Here is a 26,671-nt window from a genome sequence, read left to right as displayed (position 1 = left end):
GTGGTGTCTTATTGAATTTATCATGTTAGCCTCCTGATGTAACTTACGGCCAGCTTCAGTGCCTATTTGGCTGCCAGACTAATCATGCGGTTGGCTGATTATATCAGTTTTCCTTTTAGTTTTCAAAGTTTGTACCTGTTTTTGAGATTGAGTTTCTTCAGCTTTTTTTGTATTAAGTATCATAGAATCACAAAGCTCATTTTTTGCTCATTCAAGCATCCACATTACAAACTTATTACAAATACCAGCTCCTTTCGAGCAAACTTACAAATATTAGCTCCTTTCGAGCACCAAACTAGAAACAACAATAGGAAGACCAAGGGTTACAACTTAGAAATCCACTTTAAACCAATGGAAGACCAAGAGTCACAACTTAGAATTCTACACAAAGGTGTCCCTCATGGGAGTTGAACTTGGGTCTCCACATTGAGAACTCAATGCTTTAACCAACTAAGCTCAACCCCTTGGACAGTTTCTTCAGCTTTTATAAAAACCAATCTTGAAATTGGCACACATTTTGAAACTTGTGCTCTTCTCAAATCTGTACCTTGGACTCTTTTGGAACTCTTGAACTCTCAGATTCTTGAATCGTATCAGAGCCACTGTATGACATTGAAATTCTTGGGATTTCAAGCATCTGTCAGAATTGACAGTGTTATACTGAAGTTGGCTCTTTGAGGAAAACAAGCAATGTATTCTATAAAAAATGTCTTATTTGCTAGAAAACATGCATGCATTTCTCAATAATAATGAAAATAAATATTAAGAGGTTTTGGTTAAAATGTCTATAGTTCACTGCAAACTCTTTTTGTAAAAGTGAACACTCAGAATGAAGATGAAGACAATTCTGCCTATAAATGCCCATAGAAAGAAACTCTTCGTAGATCACAATTTCTTGAAGTGAAATGAGGATCTTGGGACAGAACGATAATTGGAGTCTGTGGTTCTTGTTTTTCTTTTAACTTTGAGTATTTTGCATGTTGCAGAGTGTTTTAGCGAATGATACAAAAGGATGGCTGGGAAAGACAAATTTTGTTGAAATTCGTTCATTTTGGCACCTTTTTAGAAGCTTTGATCGAATGTGGACCTTTTATATTTTATCCTTGCAGGTACATGGTACTTTTCTTTTTCAAAGCAACGCATCATATCAATGCAGGCTCTTATTTTTTGTTGACTAACAATTAATGCGTTTTTTGCATATGGATATTCAGGCCATGATAATTCTTGCTTGTAGTGGTTCGGGTCAACCAAGAGAAATATTTAAAGGGGAAACTTTCAAGAAGATTTTAAGTGTTTTTATTACAGCTGCAATACTAAAGTTTTTACAAGGTACAAACCCTTATTTTCGTGCAGTAAATGATCAAATGATTTTGAATGGAAATCGTTGAATTGAAAGGTAATTCTAGTGCTTTAATATTTTTCAGTTCTTATGGATGGTCTTGTATGTCCTTTCCATAAACATCACCAACATATGCATTCCAGTGGAACCATGAAAAAATCTTTTTACTAGAGTAAGAGACATTTATTTAAGCCACAATGAGAACATAGTAATTAGAGAAAGTGGAACCATAAAAAAATCGTTTTATTAGAGTAAGAGACATTTATTTAAGCCACGATGAGAACATAGTAATTAGAGAAATTCCTTGTGAATTTTTCTGATGCTGAGCTGCCTTCCTAAAATGGCTTCATGGGTTATTCCATTTCAATATAAGGATTGCAATGGAATTTCTTGTCTATCACTAGAATGTGCAGCTGTGGAACCTTATTTTCAAGTTCTTAACTTCTTACGGAAGTCAACACAAAGTTTTCTTCTCCTCGAGTTGATGTTTCCCATGATGGTATTGACTTTTTTCTTTCTCTGATAGGTTTTCCTTATCAAAGAACAAATACTGCAAAACATCACTAACATATGCATTCTAAATGAATTACGATAAGAGGTCATTCTGGAATGATAAGAGATATCTATTTAACCCAAAATGAGATCATAGTAATTGGTGAAAAATAATCACCAGATAATATACTAGTACTGGTGCCCATCTCTCATTGGTACTTGCCTTTTGGTAACTATGATTATGGTTGACAGCTTTTGGATAAAGCTGTGTATGAATTTTGTTCAACTATGATTATAATAGAATTTCAGATTTGCAGTCTATCAATAGAAAGTGCAACTGAAGCATCATATTTTTGAGTGGCATCACATTTTTAGTTCCTAGGAAAGTCTACTCAATGCTATTAGCTCCTTGTAATGTCCCTCCTTGTGATTTTCCCTAATTCAGTCCTGAGACAACAATTTCAACTTATAGTGAGAATTATAAAACATTTATAAATTAAATATTATCAAATCTGAGGACATTTCACTATAATTTTTAACTTAAATTTCTATGAATAAATCAGAAGATAGAACTTATCTTGATAGCTTTCTCCATTTATATACTTGGGAGGGGTGCTCCTATATCATAAACTTATGCTCTACTAGAGAGATTCAAATCTGAAAACAAGAAATAAAAGTCTTCAAGTGTCTTTCTCCAATTTCCCCTACTTATCCTTTTATGTATTTTTCTCCCTCTTCTTAAATTAATGAATGTACTTGATATGTCTCCCTTATATATACCATGCCATAATCTTCATATAACTCTCTCTAAATCATGTGTTGACACTTCAATTGATCATGATTTACTACAGCTTTTATTTGATTGGTATCTCACAAGTAGTGGAGAATGGGTAAAAAACACAAGTAATTTTTCAAAGTATTACAAGTGGGTCCCATTCCATTTAGTGGAGCTGCTGCTAAAAACACAAAAATTGTGAAACCTTCAAAACCTCTTCTAATTGCTGCAAATGCTGTTTGGAGATTCTTTTATTATAATTATTGTGTGGGGCCAACAAAGCACTTTGGCAAGTGTATTCTAATACTAATAAATCTGAATTTCTATTGAAGTCCTTTTTCTTTAATTCTGATATCTGTCAGACCAAAGATCCCCACATGGTATTTCTTCCTTTATAATCTGCTTCCACATCACAAGATAATTATAAATGCTGCTGAATTAATATATGTTTTCTGAGTTCTCCCCAATCACTTTATTTGTTATGTCTCCTTGTAAGCATGCACCATGGACACTGTTTCTGAATAACGGCCTTAAGATTATGCGGTCTTATGCTTATGCCTTAGTCTGGTCACTATGCCTGATTATAATCCCTTTGTTCGTGGAGAATGCTATCTCTGTTTGTCAATCCTTAATTTCGTGTGTCTATGGTCTACAATGGGTAATGGTCTTCTTGGCAATCTGCTATGAATTCCCTTGAATCTCTAGAACTGATTGGACAATGATTTTAATGATAAACTGAATTCGATCCCCTTTTGAATTCCACTCCCTCACCTCTGATTGAGTATGGTCCCTTTATTAAATACGCATAACGTGGAGCGGTGGCATCTCTTCACCTGGAATGGACATATCCCTTCCTTACTCATGGCCCTTCCCAAATGTTAATCGAATCATTTCTTGTTATTAGTGAATGAGGATTAGATAAATGATATCGATTGGGTTATTTGTGGTCTTTAATGATTAGTATCGATGCTCTTGATAATCACATCCCTTAGTGGACAATGATTTGGTGACAACATTATTTGATATACTCTTTTGGGTGGTGACAATGAAGATTTAATACTTGCTCATCGTAACTCGATAAGCTTGAAAACTTCTGTATTGCTGTTCGTGGTTGCACTTACTCAATGTCTATATTGACGCATGCATTAACAATCTTCATGATATATCAGATTGACGAATTCATGACTTGTTTGGTATTTTGATTGAGTGGTTGACTCCTTCATAAACCGATCCTCTTGTGCTTTGGTGATCGAAGGTTACGGAATGTTTTACTGGTTCAATATGCTGATTGGATTACTGTTGTCATTATTCCTTTGGTTAGAGTATCATTATACTGGTTCTCATGATTGTTAATAGGAATGCTCCATGTTAATACTGTAACAATTGATTGATTGTATTAATGACGTAATTGATAGAGGTAACCTTCATGAATGAAATATGGATTTGAATGGGAACATCACAATGTCTTACGAAATGCAAGATGCCATCATATATTGAGAATTTGGATCTCATAATATCACTAGAAGCAAACCACAATTGTTCATTTGCCATTCTTAGTCATTATCGTTGAAATATTCTTTTTGAGATCGCTGCTTACTTCCATTAATGAACTTTCAATACATTATGTGTCAAATATTAATCTAGATCTGCTAAGGTCGTCAGTGGAAAATATTGGTCTTTACGTATTTGGTTATCAATGAAATTTAGACTCTTTTTCCTTATTTGTTTGCCACCTCTATTATCACTACTATATTAATATTTTGATGAAGTTGACCATCAATATTATAAGTCGACCATATAATATTAATTTAGTCTTGCTTTATTCGAATTACTAATTTATTAATCTTAATTAATATCATTAATGATTATGACCGCTGCCTTATTGCATTATAATTGTTTGGTAGTTATTATATAAATAATAATAAATAATAATCATATATAACAATAATAATAAATAATAATCATAACAAATAATAATAAACATTAATAATTATATATTAGAGGAAAATCGTGAAGTCTCATAAATGAGACGATTTTCCAATATTATTAAATGTTAATTAATAAATGTTTTAATTATTGTATTTATTTAATCCAATGTCCAAGGAGGGGTTATGACACTCCTTGAGTCCCTATTTCCCACAATGGATCTCAGTTCTTGCTTTTTGTTATAAATTGGTCCTTCCCCGTGATAACAAAATTCATATAGTGTAAACATAGAATAGTGATTCTATTTGCATGAATCCATCTTACTCAAGCAGTAAGGGCTTATGATAGTATTAACTATTGATTCAACTTTGTTTATCAGGTAAGTGGTGTTTTATGTAGCCTATTAAATTATGTGATGTTTTTATCAGGATTTAGTTGTGTAGTTTTTGAGGCAAACTCATTGATCCATATTTCCATGCTTAGTGGATCACAAGAATCCATCTCTCTCAAGCATGAATGGTCCACTTTGCATTCATTGCATCTAAGTGATGGTAATAGGGGTGAAGCCATGAGAATTCGTAGGTCACTTTCCCTAGTATTGCTTTAAGTCAAATGCGTTTCACCATGGAGTTTTCAACAAGATCAAGCCCACTTAAGTTGGTAACCTAATTGTAAGACCTATAATAAATGTTGTTGAGACAGTGTAGATCAGGAGCTTATTGAAAGACAAAACAATCTAGCAACCCACACGTCAGAAAAATAGTAATGCTACAATAATTTCTATCAATCTTGTGTAGCACAATACTTGCAAGCAAAAATGCAAAGGGCAACGGTTACTTGCAATAATTGCCTATAACTAAGCTACAATCTGATTATTACACTTCTCACAACCTCCTTCTTCCCATTACAATCGCTCTTCATGTTTAGGGGTCTCCATTCGTTCGAACTCTGTCCATCAAAGTTCTACTTATCTTTTTACAAAGGTTTTCTCTCTCTGAGAGAGCCTTATCTCTTCTCTCCTCCCATAGAGCTTGCTAACATTGTGAGTGTCCCCCACTTGATTGGGGTTGTTTCTTCTCAAACAAAAATAAGTATTTTTTATTTGGCGAAGAAATAGTTGAACTCGTGCTGCTAGCAACAAAGAAAACCAATGTGTGACCAAGAGTGGTAACCATAGCTCCAATAGGAAATTGAATCGACCACCATAAGGTAGAGAAAACCATGTGGCCAATTATAGATTAATTGCATAAGAAGCAATCAAGAAGGGACACTAGACAAGGGAGTGGCCTACAATGGCCAAATAAAGAAAGAGAATAAAATTTTGCAAGGAAAACCATGGCCCAATAGGTAACCGTAAGAAAATGTTCCAGATCTCATCTCTAGTTAGACTAGAAGCAACATGTACCTTGAGAAATGAACACCCCTTAGAAATGAAAGTGCAATGAAGGAAAATATGAAACGTCACCTTGATGTCTGAGAATAACTAAATTCTTCTAAGAAAACAAGAAAACTCATTCCACGCAAGAAAATTTTTTTCTGCCACCAAGATAGAGAAGGAAGTAAAAAAGAATGACCTCCAAAATCAATGGTCAAGTGCAAAACTCTGCCATAATTATAGAAACGTTTTCTTCATGTATACTATATTGCTGAAAGCAATAGAAGTCCCATGAGGCAAACTAATTTAATTGGTGTGAAGATTTAAAAAAGGGACGAGAGTGCCCTTTTTTAGAATCTAATAATGGATAGATTTTTAAACATATCAAATATATTGCATAAAACAATAATATCATTTATCTAATCAAACATTAATACACAATAATATTTATAGTAGGTATTTGAAATCATCACCACAAGCTTGAAATCCATTTAAAACTTGAAGCCTTCTTGTAGCAGGCCTCGAGAAAACAAGTTGACATGAAGCTACCAAGCAACAAACACACCAAAACTAAAGAAAAACTGAAAAGAAAAGATGCAATTGTTTTTGGGTGACGAAAGATTGCCTATGGATGCCGATGCCCGTACATCAATTGTGTCTTATGAACCATTTCTAGTCTAGGCAATGATGCTGGATGATCTTCAACTTTCCTTAGTGTTTGCTCGCTGGGGTTCATGTTCCTTCTTGTCGATATGCGCTAGTTCCTTGACCATTAGTTCCATATGAAGCAATAATTAATATTTTATTTATTTTATTTGCATGTCCAAGATAGGTGCTCATGTCAAGGGGGTCGGTCCTCTTTAACATTAAATAAATATAGCTTCAAACTTTATCCTTTCTTAAGATGAAATCTGTCCTTGGGTACAAATACATTGCAAATTTATACGACTTCCTTCTTGGCATGAACATACATGGATAGCGACTAATGGTGACCTTCATACCTTGGAAATGATTTGACAATGAGTTTCTTTGATATAATTTTTCTTTGATATTAATGACAACAATCTTGGACAACCAATTTTTTCTTGACATCAATGATAAACTCATCCATGCCCCTTTGACATCAATGACAATATTTTCAACAATCTCCCCCTTTGTCATTGATGTCAATGCTGCAATCAAATCATCTATGAATGTAGCATGAACATAATGCTCCCCTTTTTTCTATTGGTCCTTTTTCTAACTCTCCTCCTTTGACATCAATGGAAAATGGGTGTCTGATACTCTCACAAAGAATCTCCCTCTTTTTGTAGTCTTTCTTGTTGAGATCAATAGCATCATTCTCCTTTCTAAAATTAATGGGAATGGGATGCTCATTACCTTCATGCATCAACTGATCTATTTTTGAATTGTCTTCTCAATGGAGTTGAAAGATAGTACAATTATTGGTTCCCTCAAATTCATGCTTCTCATTAATGAAGTGCAGTTTCCACAAGCTTAGATTTATCCTTCTTTTGATTATCTTGTTCTTCTTTCCTTTTCCAAACTCTTGTAGATCTTCCCTTTTGTTTGGCCATGATATTCTCCTTTTCTTGCTTTGTTTAGGTTTTATGAGGCAACTTTTGCAAAATCTTGCTTTATGCCCATAGTTGTTGCATTTGTAGCATATGACATTATAATCTACTAACGAAACAAATGAGTTATAATTCCTATTTGCCCACCTATAAGAACTTCGCTTTTTGTGATAACCATAATTATATCTCAGATGTGCTGTACAATCTCTTATCTTATGACCAAACTGATTCCATGAATAACAATAACCAAAGAAGGAATGGTGGAGCTTGGGCGTATGAGTTTGCCTTGATGAAAAGGGCTTCCTGACAATGTCATTTTTAGCTTCTGAAGGTATGCTTTTCTTATGGTTCTCCTTCATTTTGCTGATTTCATATTTGATGGGACTTTTAAGGACATCAACATACTTCCTTTCTTCACTTGATTTATTTGATGATTTAGTACTTTGTCCTTCTTAACAGCCAATACCACTCTTATCGAACGAGGGCTTTTGAAATTTAATGACGTCGTTCAAAATTTCAGAACTATTCTCTTTCTTCAAGTTTCTGTTTAATTGAGCCATTGTCCTCTCCAATTCCTTTCTTAGGGAAACAAGCTCAAATTCCAGCTATTCACAATTTTCCTCTTTTGTCTTCAATTGGTTTCTAATCTCCTCTTCAAACCTTTTTGCTTCTTCTATTTGAACTTTTAGATCTATAATCAATTTTCCTATTTCTTCAAGACATTTTGTTAATTTTTCTTTGGATTCATTGTCCTCTTGAATTCGTAATCCTAATCTTGAATTTATTTTCTTAAGTTTCTCAATCTCTCTATAGGCATAAGGGATTTCTTCCTCAAGGTCTGCTTCCGCTTTCTCTTCGCTGCACACTTCAAATCTTTTTCTTCTTTCTCTTAGTCTCTCTCATTCTTTGCTTCTAATGCCATGAAGAGTATTTCTTCTATATCATTGTTTGAAATTTCTTGGTCGATTTCCTCCGATGATCTATTATCTTTTCTTGAATAAAGATCCTTTTTGTACTTACAAAAATTCTTCTTCGTTTCATATTGACTTTTTTTGTAGACCTTCTTTTGTTGATATCTTTTTCCTTTCTTTGTGTAGTGATCCTCTTCATCCTTGCTACTTTAACTCTTATCCTATAGCCACTTTGAATCAAAATTACCTTGTCTAATGCAATTAAAACATTTAGAATGGTAATTTAGCTTTATACTTCCCAAATCCTTTCTTTCGCTTGCTCAGTGATCTTTTGTAATGTCCCTACTAGTTAGGGATCACTGTCCCGCAAAACAAATTGTTAGAATACAACATATACATCAATTTGTTACTAAATCAACTTGCAAATTAATTTAAGATTACTTAATTAACACTAATCACAATTCTTATCTATAAAAAGGATACGAATGCCATACAAAGTATGTCTTTAGGCAGCTGTGAGGCTCGCCTTCTTGGAACCCCTCTTGGTTCCAAGCCATCTAGGAAAACGAAGGTGAATTTGATTCCTGTCTTGGATGTAATTTCTTACATCCAAGCCATCCAGGAACCAAGGTTTTAATTTGATTCCTGTCTTGGGTGTAATTTCTTACACCCAAGCCATCCAGGAAATTGAAGGTTAATTCGATCCCTGTCTTGAGTGTAATTTCTTACACCCAAGCCATCCAAGGTAGACCATAAGTCAATTCCTTGCCTTGGGTGATGTACCTCATCACCCAAGTCCATTAGAGGGGACCAGCTAGATCCGTCTCTTCTTGGATGAACTTGTCAACCAAGCCATTCATATATGCATATAGATCATTAGTATATATATATACATATATATATATATATATATATATATATATATATATATATATATATATATATATATATATATATATATATATATATATATATATATATATATGTATGTATGTATGTATGTATACTGATGATCTATAAAGAATTCATTAGTTGACACGGGAGCCTCAATGATCAAGGAATGTCCAAGTGCATTCCTTGATGGCCTTGATTTTTTCCTCATCCACACTATATATATATATACTGATGATCTATAAAGAATTCATTAGTTGACACGGGAGCCTCAATGATCAAGGAATGTCCAAGTGCATTCCTTGATGGCCTTGATTTTTTCCTCATCCACACTTACTCCCGCCTCACTAATTTTGTGTCCTAGGTAGATGATTTCCCTCATCCCAAATTCGCACTTGGAGGCTTTAGCATATAAGGATTCAGATTCAAGAATATTAAATACCTCTTCAATGTGCAGGAGATGTTCTTCCCATGTCTTGCTGTAAATGAGTATATCATCGAAGAATATTAGAAGGGATTTCCGTAATTGTTGCCTGAATGTATGATTCATGCATGACTGAAAGGTGGCCAGGGCGTTAGTGAGGCCAAATGGTAGAACCAAAAACTCGAAATGTCCATAGTGACATCTGAATGCTGTTTTGGGTATAGCCTCCTCTCTCATTCTAATCTGATGATATCTCGACCTTAGATCAATTTTAGAGAAGTATTTTGCTCCGTGGAGTTCATCCATTAGTTCGTCAATTCTTGGGATAGGGTATCTGTTCTTTATAGTCTTTTTATTCAGGGCCCGGTAATCTATGCACATTCTCATCGTCCCATCTTTCTTCTTGACCAATACTACCGATGAAGCGAACGGGCTGCTGCTTGTCTGGATGTGTCCCATTTCTAATAATTCTTTTATGGTTTTTTCAATTTCTTCTTTGAATTTGTGGGGATGGCGGTAAGGAGTGGTAATGACTGATTTTGCTCCTTGTTCTAGTTCAATGGAATGTTCAAATCCCCTTTTTTGGGGTAAACTAGGAGGAATGTCTTCGAAGACTTTTTTGTGTCTCTTAAGGATGGGTTGTATATCATTTTGAATGATTTGGCCTTTGGTTGGAGATTTATCCAAGACCATACATTGGGCGACCCACTCTCCTTGATCATGTCTAAGGATTTTCCTTGTAAAGAATCAACTCATTCACCACTTTGCACTTATCATCTTGCAATGAACCTTCCAAAAGATTAGCGGCAAATTGATTTTTTGCGTACTCAACAAAGATTTGCTCCTTCCAATTAGTAGTTATCCCCATCATGGAACTCAAATGTGACCTTGACAACGCATCGGTCACAACATTCTTCTTTCCTTTGACATAATCAATGTCAGAATTGTAAGCTTGCAACTTACCTTTTTCTATTGTGATCGAGGAAGTTCTTAAGACCATAATTGGAAAACTCAGCCTTTGCAAGACTTTGGTAGGCTCAATTTTTTTAACAACTCTAGACTTGGCAAAAACTTAGGGAAAAACTCTACAACAACTTGATTAGTTTATCAAACATTTGAAAAGATTTTAAAATAATCTTAAAAACCACATAGACTGAATTAGTAGAGCATGATACTGATTTCCATCATATATATGTCAGAATTTGAGTTTAATACATATCATAGACCAGAAAAAGAGTCCAACCTTTCAAGACATGAATTTCATGTTTCTGTTTCAATGAAAATTATAAATCATAATTTTTTAAAGATTAAAGCTCAAAAAAATTTGTTGTCATTGTGTGGGTGTTGTTGAAGTAGATGGTACAGTTGCAATATCTTCAATAGGAGCTTGAATAGGTGCCTCATTCATAGTGATACGATTAAGTTGTGCATGAGAAATTTGCCTTTAATTGCTAACCAACCTCACCTTCTGCCTCCGTATATGTTGCAACTTCCGCTTCCCATTTAGCTACCTCCCTTTCAAATCAACTAACTCATCATAAGTGAACAATGGATCCTGCTGTGATATTTTCACACATTGCTCCACTGCAAGTGGGGATGCCCCCTCATTTTGCTTGTTAGCATAGGTGTTTTTGCTTAGTTTTGATAGCTTGGTAGTTAATTTTGTCTCCAAGTTCTGAATTGGAAGGTGATATCTTGTCAATTTGGATGAGAATGCATTGTTCAATCCTTGGTGTAAGTGTGAGTCTGTCTTTCCCAAAGGTAATCACTGATTAGAAGTCTAAGTCCAGGATCTTTAGGAGGGTGATCTTAAAAATGTTAGGAAATATAATTAGAGATGAGGAAATCTACAAGATGAAGAGTTGTTAAAGCAAGAGAGTGGTCAATGTTGTCAAGGTCGTCTAAATGTTGTTGATGAATGTCATTAGGAAAAGTGAAACAAGGAAAATACAAGTGTGATACTATGAAAATTGAAAGGAAAGTGAAGTGATCCCATTTTATTGACATTTAAACTCCTTCTCCAATGCAACATTTCTTTGAAATTCCTTCCAAGTCTTGGTAAGTGTTGTCATTTTATGACACCCTTGGTCCATCATTGAGAACCGTTTAGAGATATGTTCCATGGACCAGTGCTGCCCCAGTTGATTAAGGAGAAAAGTAGAGGAATCATGAAGTGTGAAGTGTTGCCTTGTCCGGAGGAAGTTCCTCCCTTGGCCTCTCTTGTTTCTTCTCTCTGGAACTCCGGAATGCCAAGGTTCCAAGGTTCCTTCTCCTTGCCTTCTCTCGAACTCTGAAACCCTGAGGTTCCGAAGCTCCTTCCCTTGCTATCTCTTTCTTCTCCCCAAAACTTCGGAACCTTGAGCTTTCAAGGTTCCTCTCCTTCTTTCCCTTTTTCTTCTTCTCCCCAGAACTCCGGAACCTCGAGGTTTCGAAGTTCCTTTTTTTTTTCTCCCCTTTCCCGGAACTCCGGAGTCCCAAGGTTCCGAAGTTCCTTTGCACAGTTCCCCGGAATTCCGGATCCCCGAGGTGTCAAAGTTCCCTTCCCTTGCCTTCCCCGGAACTCCAGAACCCCAAGGTTCCGAAGTTCCCTCCTAGCCTTTCTTCCTTCTTTTCTTCAGAACTCCGGAACCCCGAGGTTCCAAGGGTCTCTTCCTTGTTTCCCCTTCTTCTCTCTGGAACTCCAGAATCTCGAGGTTTCGAAGTTCCTTCCCTCTTTGCCTTTTCTCTCTAATTCCTCTGGAACTCCCGAACCCTGAGGTTCCGAAGTTCCTTTCCTTCTCTTCCTCTCTCTTTCCCGGAACTCCGGAACCCTGAAGTTCCGAAGTTCTTTCCTTAGCCTTTTGAAGTTTTGTGGAACTCCAGAATCCCGAGTTTCCGAAGTTCCTTCCTGCTCTCCTTTCTCCTATCCCAGAACCTCGAGGTTTTGAAGTCCTTCCCTTGTCTTCTTCACTTCAGGAGTCCGAGCTTCCGAGATCCCCGAACTTCCTTCCGACTGGCAACACTTCCGGATGACGTGATCAACACTCAAGGCTTTTAATGCTCCGACAGTTTTGGTGACTTGTGCACTTTCTTTTGTGGAGCCACAAGGGTGCATTAAATGTTTTTGGTAGGATTTCCATCAAGGGAGGTATGGGGCCATGCTTGGTGACTTATGTCATGTCTGACTTTGGAAGGTTAGTCAATCCAGCTTCTTAGGATTGCCCTTTGTGGGTATGGCTAGGTTGCTTGCATGTACAAGTCAAGTGCATGCACTTCCTTGCACTTCCAGACTGACATGCAGGGGTAATGGTCACCCTTGTAACCTTTTTTTCCATATAAAGGCTGTTAAGCCTCATTGTAAAGGATTCTCTCCCTGCTGGCTTGAGCTATTCCATGCTCTCCCACTTCTCTTGTATTTATCTTGCATTTATGCAACTGTAAGTTTGGCTATTGGCCTTATAATTAATTGAAAATTGCCATTCTTGCTTTCTTTCAACCTATGTATGCTGTGTATGTTTTCTTACCTTCATCATAGGTGTATGTCTTGTGGATTTCTCTCCATATATGCTGTGTTAACTCGTTTTTTGAGTGTGACTCGTGGGAATCCTTCTCCCCTCTTGACACTCAACGAATTCTAACCTCCATACATGCATTGGAGTCACTCATGCAATTGAAGTTTGTGCATCTCTTTGGTGTTTCAGTTAGTTCTTTGTGTCATCTCGGTGGGGAGACGAACAATCTCTTCTTGGTGCATCACCTCCTATTTCAGGCATTCTCTCTTCCTGTTACCTTTGCAAGTTGTTAGGATAGGCTTAGGAATTAGTTTTAAAGTGTTGAGTAGGTTCAACACCTACACCCGGATTGAGAAGGAAGCCGACCTTCTCGAGAGATTCAACCCCCTTGTGCAAGGTCCCACACTTCGGGGTTGTTTCCATGTTTCACAAGGTTGCTGAGTTGATAGCTCAGCAAGGGTGCGAGCTTTTGTGATAACAGTAAGATAGCAAGTTTTCCTTTGCAAGAGGAATTTGCACTCAAGGTCTTCCTTTTGAAACATCAATTTTTCCTTGTAAACCAACAAAATTTCCTTTCAAGACAACATTTTTCCTTGTCTAATTTGAATTAGTGTTCATATTTCCTAGGTCAATGTGAATTAGTGCTCATAATTCTTTGTCCAGTGTGGAAATGCACTCCATCTAAGGTAATTTTCTTCTACACATGGCAAATGTGCTCTTATATTTGTCCTTGACAGAGGTGGATTCACGCCCTTCCTTTATCCTTGTGAGGCTTGGAAGCCTACTCACCTTGGTCCTTAGTCCTTCACCACCCCAAATTTGGGCCCTTCATCTAGTCCTTATCACCCCTACAAAACCGCTCTTCATAGTTCCCGACCCTCCTACCACCTTGCATTGTGTCCTTGCCCACCTAAGAACAATGCCTTCATTAGTCCTTAAGCACACCTTGGATTAACCCTTCACTTGTCCTCCTCCACCATTGAAATGTGCCTTGTAAGCAGTCCCTACCTAGCATGAAAATGTGCCCTAAAGGGCAGAACGAAAAAATTCCGAAGATGTACAAATCGGTCCTAAAACGTAGAGCAGGGCAATTAACCTTACATGCAATGAGAGATGTGCTGACTGAAGTGCGCTTCCACCATGCTTTATAACATTTCAAATGATGAAAACATGATATGGCGGACTTGCGTTAGTCCAAAGCAACTCGAAAATCTGCTCAGCATTGTCTTTATAGGGACCTAAGATGCGCTTATCATTTGTCCTTAAGGCCCCCTCAAATCTGGTCAAGGAGATGGAGGTGGAGGTCGAAGTTGGCCCTCTTGGAGGGAAATTCAAACATTAGAAAAAGGCAAAACAAATAATTATTAAAGCATAGTTGACCCTAATGTAATTGCTATAAATTTAATTTCAAACAAACAAATGACTAGGTCGGTCTAATCAGGTTATTGCAAATTCAAGGTCCAAGAAGGCTATAAGAGGAGGATTAAATCCTTCATTTGAACATCATATTAATTTGATGTAAGAAAAATGGTAAAGGGAGCAGACCTTAGGGAAGTTAATCAGTAGACTTGATTGAAGGCAAATTTTCCAGCTAGGGCATCTTAATTTTTAGTGAATCTTGTTCACGGTTTGATCAACATCATCATTTCCAGAAGATATTCATTTCCCAGGTTTAAAGGGGTTTTGAAAACTTGATTGATGAAGTGATTGATGTTATTCTCCTTCATGAATTAAGAGTATTTATGACTAAGTTTTATTTTATTATCACATTCTTCTTGATTCATAACGTTTACTCTTTTAGGTTTGATGCAAGGGTGAAAGGTGTGTCAGAATAATAATTCTATATAATGTTAATGGTCAATATTGTAATTATTGTGTCTACAATATTAGGTAGATAGATGTAGGTATTATAATTAATGTCTACAGTATTTTTGTAACGTCCATATATTGTAACTTTTTCCTCAGTTAATGAAGGTTTTTTACCAGTTCATTTTTCTGAACATGGTATTAGAGCCATTGGTTAGGAATTTTTTTTGAAAAATTCCATGGCCACTAATTTTTTTGAAATTTTCCTAAAACCCGTCTAGGGTTTTTGTTCTTCCTAGGTGTTGTCTGTTTTCGTGGGTTTGTTCGAGGGTTTTTATGAGCTACCCGTGTTTGTTTTCTGTCAACCCATGATTGTTTTTTAACGGGATTTTTCGTGTTATTCCCTGTCGTGATTCTCTGTCCCGTGCTTTTCATTTTTCACATTTTTAACACGATCTGCGCCTCTTTTCGGTATGAATCGCGAATACCTTATTGCAAATATCACGATTTTTTCTGGCGTTCGATCTAGGGTTTTCTACTCTTGCACGATATTAAAAAAAAGCGCGTCGCGTTTTTTTTATTTCAGTGGCTTCGACAACATCCATGAGCCCCAGAGATATTCCGAGGCTAAAGGCATTCCTAAGTGGGAAAAGGCTATGGAGACAGAATACCATAGTCTTTTGAAGAATAACTCCTGGGTTCTTTCTGATTTGCCTCCTGGGAAGAAACCTATGAGTTGTAAATGGGTCGACAAAGTCAAGTATCTTGCAGATGGTACTTTGGATAAGTACAAGGCTAGATTGGTTGCTCAGGGTTTTACATAGCGGGAGGGCATTGACTACGAGGAGACTTTTTCTCCTATTGCCAAGATGAACACAATTCGTCTTCTTCTCGCCATTGTAGCTCAGTTTGGATGGAAACTTCACCAGATGGATGTTAAGAGTGCATTCCTCAATGGTGAGTTGCAAGAAGAAGTTTATATGACTCAACCTCCTGGCTTCAAGGTTCCTAGTAAGGAGCATCAAGTTTGCACATTAGTAAAAGCCCTTTATAGCTTGAAGCAAGCCCCTCGAGCTTGGTACGTTAAGATTGATCAGTATTTAGTTGAACATGGTTTCCAGCATAGTCGCTCTGACACTAATCTGTATGTCAAACTCTCCGATGATGATATCCTTTTTCTTGTTGTCTACGTGGATGACTTGATCATTACTGGTAATTCAGCACATTTGATTATAGCCATCAAATAGGACTTGTGCCTAGATTTTGACATGACAAATCTGGGGCTTCTCCATTATTGCTTAGGTGTCAAAGTGTGGTTGACTGGTGACAGTATCTTTATTTCACTGTCCAAGTATGCCCGCAGTTTGCTTGACAAATTTCGAATGCAAGGTTGTAAACCTGCTTCCACACCTATGGAGAAAGGGCTGAAGTTATCAACCAAGTTTGATTCACGTGCAATAGGCAAAACCAAATTCAGGCAACTAGTAGGCAGCCTCATCTACCTTACAGCCACTAGACTTGACATCAGTTTTGTTGTCAGCTATATCTCTCGCTTCATGACAGCCCCAAAAACTGATCATTGGATTGCAGGGAAGCGAGTACTGTGATATGTGAAAGGCACTTTCGACTATGGCATTCTATATAGCAGGTGCAATGATCCAAAGCTGATTGGTTATACTGACTCAGATTGGGAAGGATCAGTGGATGATAGAAAATCCACTTCTGGGTACTAGTTCCGTCACTTGGAGCAGAAAGAAGCAATAGGCCATGGCTCTTTCCTTGACCGAAGTTGAATATTGGGGAATAGTCAAGGCTGCATGCGAGGCAGTTTGGCTCCGAAGGATGCTTTCTGACATGTAGACACCGCAAGCAGGTCCTTCTCCCTTGTATACTAATAATCAAGGGGTGCTCAAATTGGCCAAAAATCCAGTCTTCCATGAACGTACCAAGCATGTCGTACTTCATTGTCATTACATCCACAAGCTGGTAGAAGACGGATTAGTTCAGTTGCAGTTTGTTTTGACAATGGATCAGAGTGGAAATATTAGCACCAAGTTTCTGAGCCCAGATAAATTTGTAAAATTCAGGGGGCAACTTGGTGTTTCTGATAGATTGACCATTAAGGGATGGTATTAGAATAATAATTCTATATAATGTTAATGGTCAATATTGTAATTAATGTGTCTACAGTATTAGGTAGATAGATGTAGGTGTTATAATTAATGTCTACAGTATTTTTGTAACCTCCATATATTGTAACTTTTTCCTCAATTAGTGAAGTTTTTTTACCAGTTCATTTTTTTGAACAAGGTGAAGTGAAGGCTCAACACCATGAGGAAGTCAAGATTCACAATTCATCAACATAAGGACTCTACAACGTGTGAGATTAGTCTCTACACCAACAAGGAAATCAAGGATTTTCAAAATCAAAGTGAAGATGAGGACATCAAAGACATATCCCACATTTCAAGAAGACGATAAGATGCTCATACATAAGATGATTGCAACATAAAGTCAAGAACTACAAAGGAGATCAAAGGAAAGTTCAAGTGTATCTTGGACATCACAAGGTGAATTCCCAAACATGAGAATGAAACATGATCAAGGACATTGTGATAGTTTTAGAAGAGTTAAGCAAAGTTAGAAACATGATCAAGATGATGCAATTTGGGAATATGAACCATCACAATCAATCAGGCAAGGTGATAATGCTGAGTATCAAGAGATATGCATGTTGATGTGGCCCTTAATCATTCTCAACCAGTCGGATAATGCCATGTTAACATGTCCAAGTGCATTGAACCTATTTCATTCAAGGAAGGAGCAGGTAACATGTGGCACTACATGGGGCTCAACTCGTAGTGTTAGGTTGCACTTTTGGGTGGTAACTGGAAGTGACCTCAAGATGTAAACTTTGCTAACTTAATCATTTTGTCTTAAGCCCCTTCATGATTACTCAGACTCTAGGCTATCCTTTCTCCCAAGCTTTTACCTCTCTAAAACAATTTGCTTTAGCCAAATTTTAGCACTTCATCTCTGATTCAGCTAGTTAATGATGATGATCAAATGGAATGATCATCATGAATTGTCCATTTTCTAAGCCTTTAGAAGTAATTGACCTCACTTCATCATAAATTGAGAGACTTGACTTGATTACCTCCCGGCCACCTAAGATACCACAGCTCTTCCAAGGTTAATAGCTAAAGAGTTCACAACTAACCTAGAGAGCAAAACAGTGGGGATCCCCATGTGCAATGGGGCGATGTGTTAAAACGTCACAACACCTAGCGCCACCTCGAAAAAATGTTCCTGAACATTTCAAAGACAAAGACTCAATCCACACTTAGAACCTCCTAAAAATTCAACTCAACCTATCAAGAGACTAGGAAACATACCCAAAGAGGAAGAAGTATCATGAATTGGATCAAGGCATCTAGTCTTTGATTAAGCATGTGTGTGCAAATGTATTCATTCTAGCTCACAAGAACAATGTGACTACTAGGATTTGTCATGAATAGCTACGTAGTTATCCAAACTTCATAAGCACTCTGGATAAAGCCTCGCTGCCGGTGAGCATCTATAGCCTTGATGAGGTTATCGCTGTAATCTCACAAATATTGCTCCATTGGCAGTCGGGCATTCATAGCCTCAATGGAGTTACTTGCATGTTTGCAAAGCCAAATACTTTGATATTTGATTTTCATTTCTTTTCTCTAATCTTTCTCGTGATATTGCTTTCTTTTCTTTTCATATTTTCCACACTTTCAATTTGGCTCTTAAGCAATGAAGCTCACTTGGGTTTGGGAATCACAGTGGTGCTGAAGTAGGATTTTAGATTTTTCACTAGTCACGACTTGACGTAAGAAACCACAATGACTTAGAGCAATAGATTAAGTGTGTAAAAATAAAATAATCTAAAGATGTCGGTGTCCAGACACAATAAGTGATCTCTTCCATCAAGTAGAAGTCCTAACCAAGTGATAAAGACGGGGAGGAACAACCTTGGATTCTAGGAAATAGATTAAACATGAGATCCAAAATCCAACATGTGAGAAAACAACACAAATGCCTATCTCACAAATGAAGGCTCCCACTTGGGACACCTAAACTAAGCAAAACAATTGAGTCTAAAGCAAACTAAGCTACTCGAGTCACCAAAGAATCTTGAGTCAATTGATTCAAGGCAAATTGACACCTGGCTCAACAAACTAAACTAAAAAATGCAAAAGAAAAAACCTGAAGAAAAAACCTACTCTAAGCTATATACAAGACTTCTATAGCGGACACGACTCAAAGAAGGAAAATATATGCATGACCTCGCATGACTTCTCAGGATATGCAGCAGGAGCATGGCAACAATGACAGTTCGAAGTTGAGAAAACTCATCCTTGAATTCCGGGAAGCAATGTAATATCCCCACTTTGAAATAGAATTTAATAATAAATGATAATAATATCCGCACTTTGAAATATAATTTAATAATAAATGATAATAATATCCCCACTTTGAAATAGAATTTAATAATAAATGATAATAATAAAATTAAAATATAAAATGATATAATTAAATATGATTAATAAAAAATTAATTAAGTTAATGAAAAGTCAAAAGACATGAAAGGAAAAGTTGTGACTCCCTCAACAATGATATATAAAAGGGAGAAGAAAACCTCATTTGAGAGGGGAGATAATTTGGTGATGAGAAGTGCAGATTTGATTTAAATAATAAGTGCAGATCTGATTATGAAAGGTTGTGTCCCTTTCAAATGGTAGAAATAACTGTAATGTCCCTACTAGTTAGAGATCATTAACCTGCAAAATTGATTGTTAGAATACAACAAACAAATATATATATATATATATATATATATATATATATATATATATATATATATATATATATATATATATAGAAGTAATCTAAATTGCAATCTAACTTTAAAATACTTACTTAACATAATCACAACTTTTATCTAATAAAAAGGATACGATTGCCATACGAAAGTATGTCCTTAGGCGGCCGTGAAGCTCGCCTTCTTGGAACCCATCTTGGTTCCAAGCCCTCCAGGAAGTCGAAGGTGAATTTGACTCCTATCTTGAATGTAATTTCTTACATCCAAGCCCTCTAGGAAATCGAAGGTTAATTCGACTCCTGTCTTGAATGTAATTTCTTACATCCAAACCCTCCAAGAAATCGAAGGTTAATTCGACTCCTGTCTTGAATGTAATTTCTTACATCCAAGCCCTCCAGGAAATCGAAGGTTAATTCGATTCCTGTCTTGGGTGTAACCTCTTACACCCAAGCGATCCAAGGAAGACCCTATGTCAATTCCTTGCCTTGGATGATGCATCCCATCATCCAAGTCCTCAGAGGGGACCGGCCAGATCCGTCTCTTCTTGGATGAACTTAGTCAACCAAGCCATATATATGCATATAGATATTCAGTATATACTGCCCTCCAGGGATTATCATAATCCCTCCATTAGGCTAAGGGAATTTCTTCCCTATAACCTTCATCATATAATCACATTAATATTACATTTTATAATTCATTACTGTTTTCCATTCCATAATTTACGTCTTCATTTACATATTCTTTAATCTTTCTAATGATCCTAAATATACATACATATTCTACATAGATTCCTATCTTTATTGCTACATTCATATAAGTAATCATTAGAGATATATGTATTCATAAAAATGCATATGTGTGTGTGTGGCACACACGTCCACACACATCTATACCTTAAGATTTCTTAACCCCTCTTACCTGTACGCAGATTGTAGCCTGCGGTTGGAGTTCGCACTGTAGATGTCGCCTGCAGATTGGGAGGCATACCATAAAGAACACAAATGTTACTTCCTGTAACTTGATAACAATTCTGATCTGATCTTATCAATGGTGATGTCACTAGATGCTTTTGATTCCTTCCCTTTATATCTCTCAATTTGAGGGAGAGGTCACACCTCTTCATCATGTATGCCCTTTGGCAAGAGACATACCCTTTCACCATTAGCACCCTTTGAAAGAGTGTAACTCTTCATTATTTCTACCATTTGAAAGGGACACAACCTTTCATAATCAGATCTGCACTTATTATTTAAATCAAATCTGCACTTCTCATCACCAAATTATTCCCCCTCTCAAATGAGGTTTTCTTCTCCCTTTTATTTATCATTGTTGAGGGAGTCGCAACTTTTCCTTTCATGTCTTTTGACTTTTCATTAACTTAATTAATTTTTTATTAATCATATTTAATTATATCATTTTATATTTTAATTTTATTATTATCATTTATTATAAAATTCTATTTCAAAGTGGGGATATTATTATCTTTTATTATTAAATTCTATTTCAAAGTGGGGATATTAGGAATGCAATAAATTAAGTTTTGAATCATATATCTTTATTCTTATCTCTATTGCTTTTGCATTTTGGATTGGATAAAAATATAGTAGAAACAAGTTAATTTGATTTTGTAATGTAGCATAGAACTTATCTGTTACAACTTAAGAGTTATTTTGAGATTTGATTGATAAGTTATGTGAAGGTTATCACCTGCCGACAAGCACTATTTATTTATTATACAATTACTGCAGTCTACAACCATAGTAGGATTTCTGAAACAAATTTAAAATAACTGAAAATTTAAATGCTCTTGATATGTATTTCTTTAACAACATTGTAGGGTGTTGATGTAACGATGCTGTCGTTTACGCTTTCATTTTACCAAGTTTTAACCCACAAGTGAAAGAAATGCATTGCCAAAATACAAATAATAAAAATTCTCTTTTCCTTTTCAATTCAAGATACATAATTGAAATAAATCTCTTTTCATTTTCGTTCATCATGAAACATATACAATGTCATATTCATAAAAATATAAATGCATTTACATTATCCTTTTCTAACTTCCATTTGCTTTATAAATATTTGAATACAAATAAAGCTTCTACTGAGCTTAAAGAGTAAATAAGTAATACATAATGGTCCAGATGTCCTTCCTGGCACACATCCTCAAATATCGACTGCCAACTGCACGAGGAAGAGCATCACTCAAGCACTTTTCCACCCAAGCAAGACTTAGCAGTCCCCCGTGCCTCTTCTAACTGAAGCGGCCTGACCCTTCGACGAAGAGTTTGGTTTGGTAACCTCACAATATAATATAGCCTTCTGAGCATAGTGTTGTGTCCTACATAACTGGAGCTATCAGACATTGGTTACTACCTACATGTATGACGTTCCCTGCCTAGTATGTAAACCTGGATCACAACGAACTGACAGTGTTGACAGTGGCAACCTACACTACTTTGGTCAAAGAATTCAACACCCAGTACTTCGAGTGAGAGTCTTATGTCCACCCACTTCATTGCTCTATTTGGTAAATTGATCATCTATTCCCACATCTTTCCCATAAGGTTAAATAGTAGAATGAATATCTAGGTTTATTCCCATCCACAGATTAACCTAACCCTAGGATTTAACCAAATCAATCATTCCTAGATACATATATTAGCATAGATCTATGTTAGCCATTACATACATATATGTAAATCTAATCATAAGGATTATCGAGTTTTCTATCAACTCAAGAATACATATCCTATAAGTATCTCAATTCCAATCATTGCTTTAATAAAAAATTTAATCAATCACATACATGAATCTATTCATAAGATTACATTTTCCAACACTCGAGAATACGTGTACTCCAAGTAATGCAATTCCTATCATAGCTTCAATTGAGCCTATGTAACATCATAATCTTTATATAACATATCAATATAAAAGAGAGGGTAGATTCCTTCATACCTGGATTATAGCTACCATGCAATACTGATTCCTTCCTCCAATGATGCTAGCTTCAAAACATATCCACTAACATAGAAATTCCCAAGCCCTTGATAATAGCATCTATCCTATTCCCTCACAATAGTTGAAGTATTTCCTTCTCAACAATGAAAATATGAGCACTAAGCAAAATGACAAAATGAGACTAATGAAATGGAATCGAATGGAAAATGAATACCATCCTCCAAGGATGCTCATCTATTTATACAAAAACATGAGAGACCTAAGGCTACAATTAAGCTCTCAAAGTTGCCACAACTCTCAAGCTTTTTGCCACCACTATGACTATGTCGCTAATTACTATCTCTATGGTTGACACGTAACAGTCTATCAAATGATACTACGAATCATCCTCTTAAATATGATGATTAATCAAACTCACCACTTACCTAAACAAATAGAACTCTATCTCTAAATACCATATGTCTATTGACTAGGTCTTCCCTTATATTTAGCGTGTCATTAACCTATTACAAACTTCCCATGAATAATATTATTTCCCTTATTAACTAGGTTGATGGCTAGTTAACTAACTCACATTCCTATTCCCTTAATATAGGGTATCGTAATTACTTGGTTTGTTTCCCTTAATTTAATGCATCCCTTAATAAATGGGATCAAAACTAATACTTGGCACATGTTATAAACTAATGCATTCCCCTACGATATTAATACATCCCCCATGTACTTGTTAAGGGTGGCGGCTTCTACTTTGCTTCGTTTCCTAAAGAATAGGTGCACATGGCATAACATCACTCCCACGGCATCCATGTTTTCCTTGCCCACGTATTAGCAAAAAGGTGGCAGGTTTAAATATCCATTGCCTACGTATTAGTTAAGGTGGTGTCGATTCATATGGGTGGCTGTTTTACTAACCATCGTGCGCCCCCCACTTTGGAGTAGGGTGCGACACCTTTATGGTGGGCACGCCCCTCCCAACTCCCACGTAGTATTGTGGCAACCAGGCTTAATACTTCTGCGTGATAATGACCGAGCCTTTCTACTTTCGTTGAAACATACATGTCGACCATTCCACACTTCACCACTATGTGGTGTTTGATCGACCCATATGTGGTATAAATATGCAGCCCGATATATATATATATATATATATATATATGTATATGTATATATATATATATATATATATATATATGTATGTATGTATGTATGTATGTATGTATGTATGTATGTATATATATGTATGTATGTATGTATATGTATGTCTATGTACATATGTATATATACATATATACATATATATACATATGTACATATATACATATATATACATATGTACATATATGTATATATGTATATATATGTATATATGTATATATATGTATATATGTATATATGTATATTCTAAGTCAACTTGACCAACTAGGTTGTGTGTGTGTGATAGCTTAATAAGGCACATCTGTAAGATTACCGAATCAAATTCCTCTCCTGAGTGATACTCTTCCTCCCTTCTTGAGGCTCGTTCATTTCCTACATCCAACTTGGCACATCACAGCAGTAGTCAGCTGTTATTAAAACAAACACACACACACACACATTTATATTATTCATCTTTAAATATTCAAATATAAGAATGATTGCACATTCATTCATCCGATTTCCAAATCAAGATAAATATATTCAAAGAATATTCACGTGCTTAAAATATTTTAGCCAAAACAAGTAAAAGTAAATAGTAATGTCAAAATGGGGCGTAACAGTTGAGAAATACTGAATCACTGATGTTCACACAAGAGACTACTGAAAACATAATTTGCCATGAAAATTAGAATTCTTAACCTTGCCACGATGAGCTGTGGATAGATTGGCATAATAGTGAATTAATAAATTAATAATCCTTCCAGCCTTGAAAAATGAGATTACTAGTAAGCTGAAGATACTTTATCAATGAACAATATATTTTCAAATTTAAATGTAATTGATAAGATGCAGGAAGAGCAGGATGTATCGTACGTGCAGAGTCTCTACTGGTAAGGAATATTTGTTACATGAAATGCCTTAATTTCATATGGATCCACTTCACATTGTTTCTTGAACAATAATGTATGAAATTATTAATAAGTATACACACTGAATAATGTGTGATTACGGAAAGTTGTAAATTTGTAATATTGAAGAAGAGTTAATAACATGTATCATAGATCACTTAGAAATTTCCATGGCAATTAGTGCTGGTTCTCGAAGTTGTGAACTATGATAGGGTATATTGATACTTGTTATATTTGCCCAAATCATGTTCTTGTAATTCTAATTTTTAATTATTAATTGTCAAACCCAAGGATTTTGGGTGTTTTGAGTTCTAACTTATTTAGTTTTTTGGCTTATCCAATTTTTGGGCTTGGAACGGCTTCCAATTTTCCATTTATATTTTTTACCCCAAAACACCATCAGCTAACATCAACAATCCATGGTGTTTCGAATTTTCATGTTTAATATTAGGTAAAAGTAAGGGTTAAAACATTAAAAAACTTGTATAATCGTCCTTGCTGTCATGTGCGTCATCAAGCCCTAAGTCATGTTGAAAATCCTTAAATCATGTCTCAAAAATGCAGACAAATCCCTTAAATCTTTTTTATGTCTGGTGATGCTTGATTTTTACAGTCAAACTGGGTAAGTTTTCTTGGATTTTGGCAAAAAAAATCCTGAGTTCTGGAAAGTTATTGAAGAGGAATTATGGCAAGTCTCCACAAAAAAAAAATCAGCAGTAAGTTTTCTCATTGCTGATTCAGGTGTGCAAGTACTTGCGAGTTCTCGGAGTACTCAGAGTTTTACAACTATGCTTTTACTATTATGGTCTGTTTACACAGTGAACTTCCTCCAATCAAATATTGTCTAAACTTTATCAAGGCTTGCATGATGGCAAGTATCTCCTTGTCATAGATAGATTGACTCTTTTCTCCCCTCTCAACCTGTTGTGTTTATGGCGGTGCATTAATATTCAGGTTAGATCTTGCAATGAACAATAATAGCTCTTGAGTAACACTAAAAATCACAGCAACTCAAATTTGTGCTAGCGATAACATTATTAAAAAATAGAATTTGGAATGAAACTCAGCTTTGCTTGCAAAAATTGTTATCTCTAGCTGAATCGTTGAATACAAATGTGATCCTTGAAAAAGGATCACTCCAAATGGATATGAGGGTTTTTGTCTGCAAGTCCTTCAAGATGCCATGAGGGTTTTTTGTCATCTGGAATTGCACCCAATGGATTTCGTTTTTGTTTGCACAAATTTGGAAATTTGAATTTGCAAGTAACAGTCATGGATAATTTCAACAGGGGGGCTAGCTTTGCCCTTCTAGGAAATTGCAATTTTGGGCCCTGATTAATGTTGTTTACTCCAAAATAATTTAAATAAAAAAGTACCTATATTTTGAAACCAAATGCACAGGCCATAAAGTACCTTTTGGATGGCCTCCAAAAAGTGATACTAATCTGTTCAAATAGAGCAAATATTGTGTACCCAAAAAAGAATTATAGTTTTCAATCTGAAGAAGGGGACATGTCTTATTGAACTGCTACCTGACTCAAATGTGAATGGAGAGCATATCAGATATCACAAGCGACGAGTATGAAATCTCCTATGAAAAAGAAGTAAAGAAAATGTCAAAAAATTAGAGTTAAATTAAAATTTTCATAATACATTATAGTAATTTTTATTGCATGAATTTATTTTGAGTTTTCTTGTGTTTTCTTGATTTTATGATTAGCATATCATAAAACTCAACATAGTGTTGTGCTAAATTTATTTTTATCAAAGCTAATATAAAAAAATTATACAGGAACACTAGTT

At 35.8% G+C, this 26,671-nt stretch overlaps 1 protein-coding gene across 3 annotated transcripts in view; it reads left to right on the top strand.

The window, feature by feature from the left end:
* Nucleotides 1-26,671, top strand: part of LOC131048354 (callose synthase 3) — a 218,098-nt gene that overhangs the window by 89,492 nt on the left and 101,935 nt on the right. For all 3 annotated transcript variants that reach the window (XM_057982289.2, XM_057982286.2, XM_057982287.2), the window contains exons 14-15: nt 987-1,109; nt 1,212-1,329. In XM_057982289.2, the coding sequence (XP_057838272.1) occupies nt 987-1,109; nt 1,212-1,329 (241 nt within the window). The remainder of the gene's footprint in view (nt 1-986; nt 1,110-1,211; nt 1,330-26,671) is intronic.

The sequence above is a fragment of the Cryptomeria japonica genome, chromosome 8 (genome assembly GCF_030272615.1).
Source record: "Cryptomeria japonica chromosome 8, Sugi_1.0, whole genome shotgun sequence".
Taxonomy (NCBI): Eukaryota; Viridiplantae; Streptophyta; class Pinopsida; order Cupressales; family Cupressaceae; genus Cryptomeria; species Cryptomeria japonica.
Note: the sequence above shows the minus strand (reverse complement) of the source record. Positions and strands in the feature narration are given on the sequence as shown.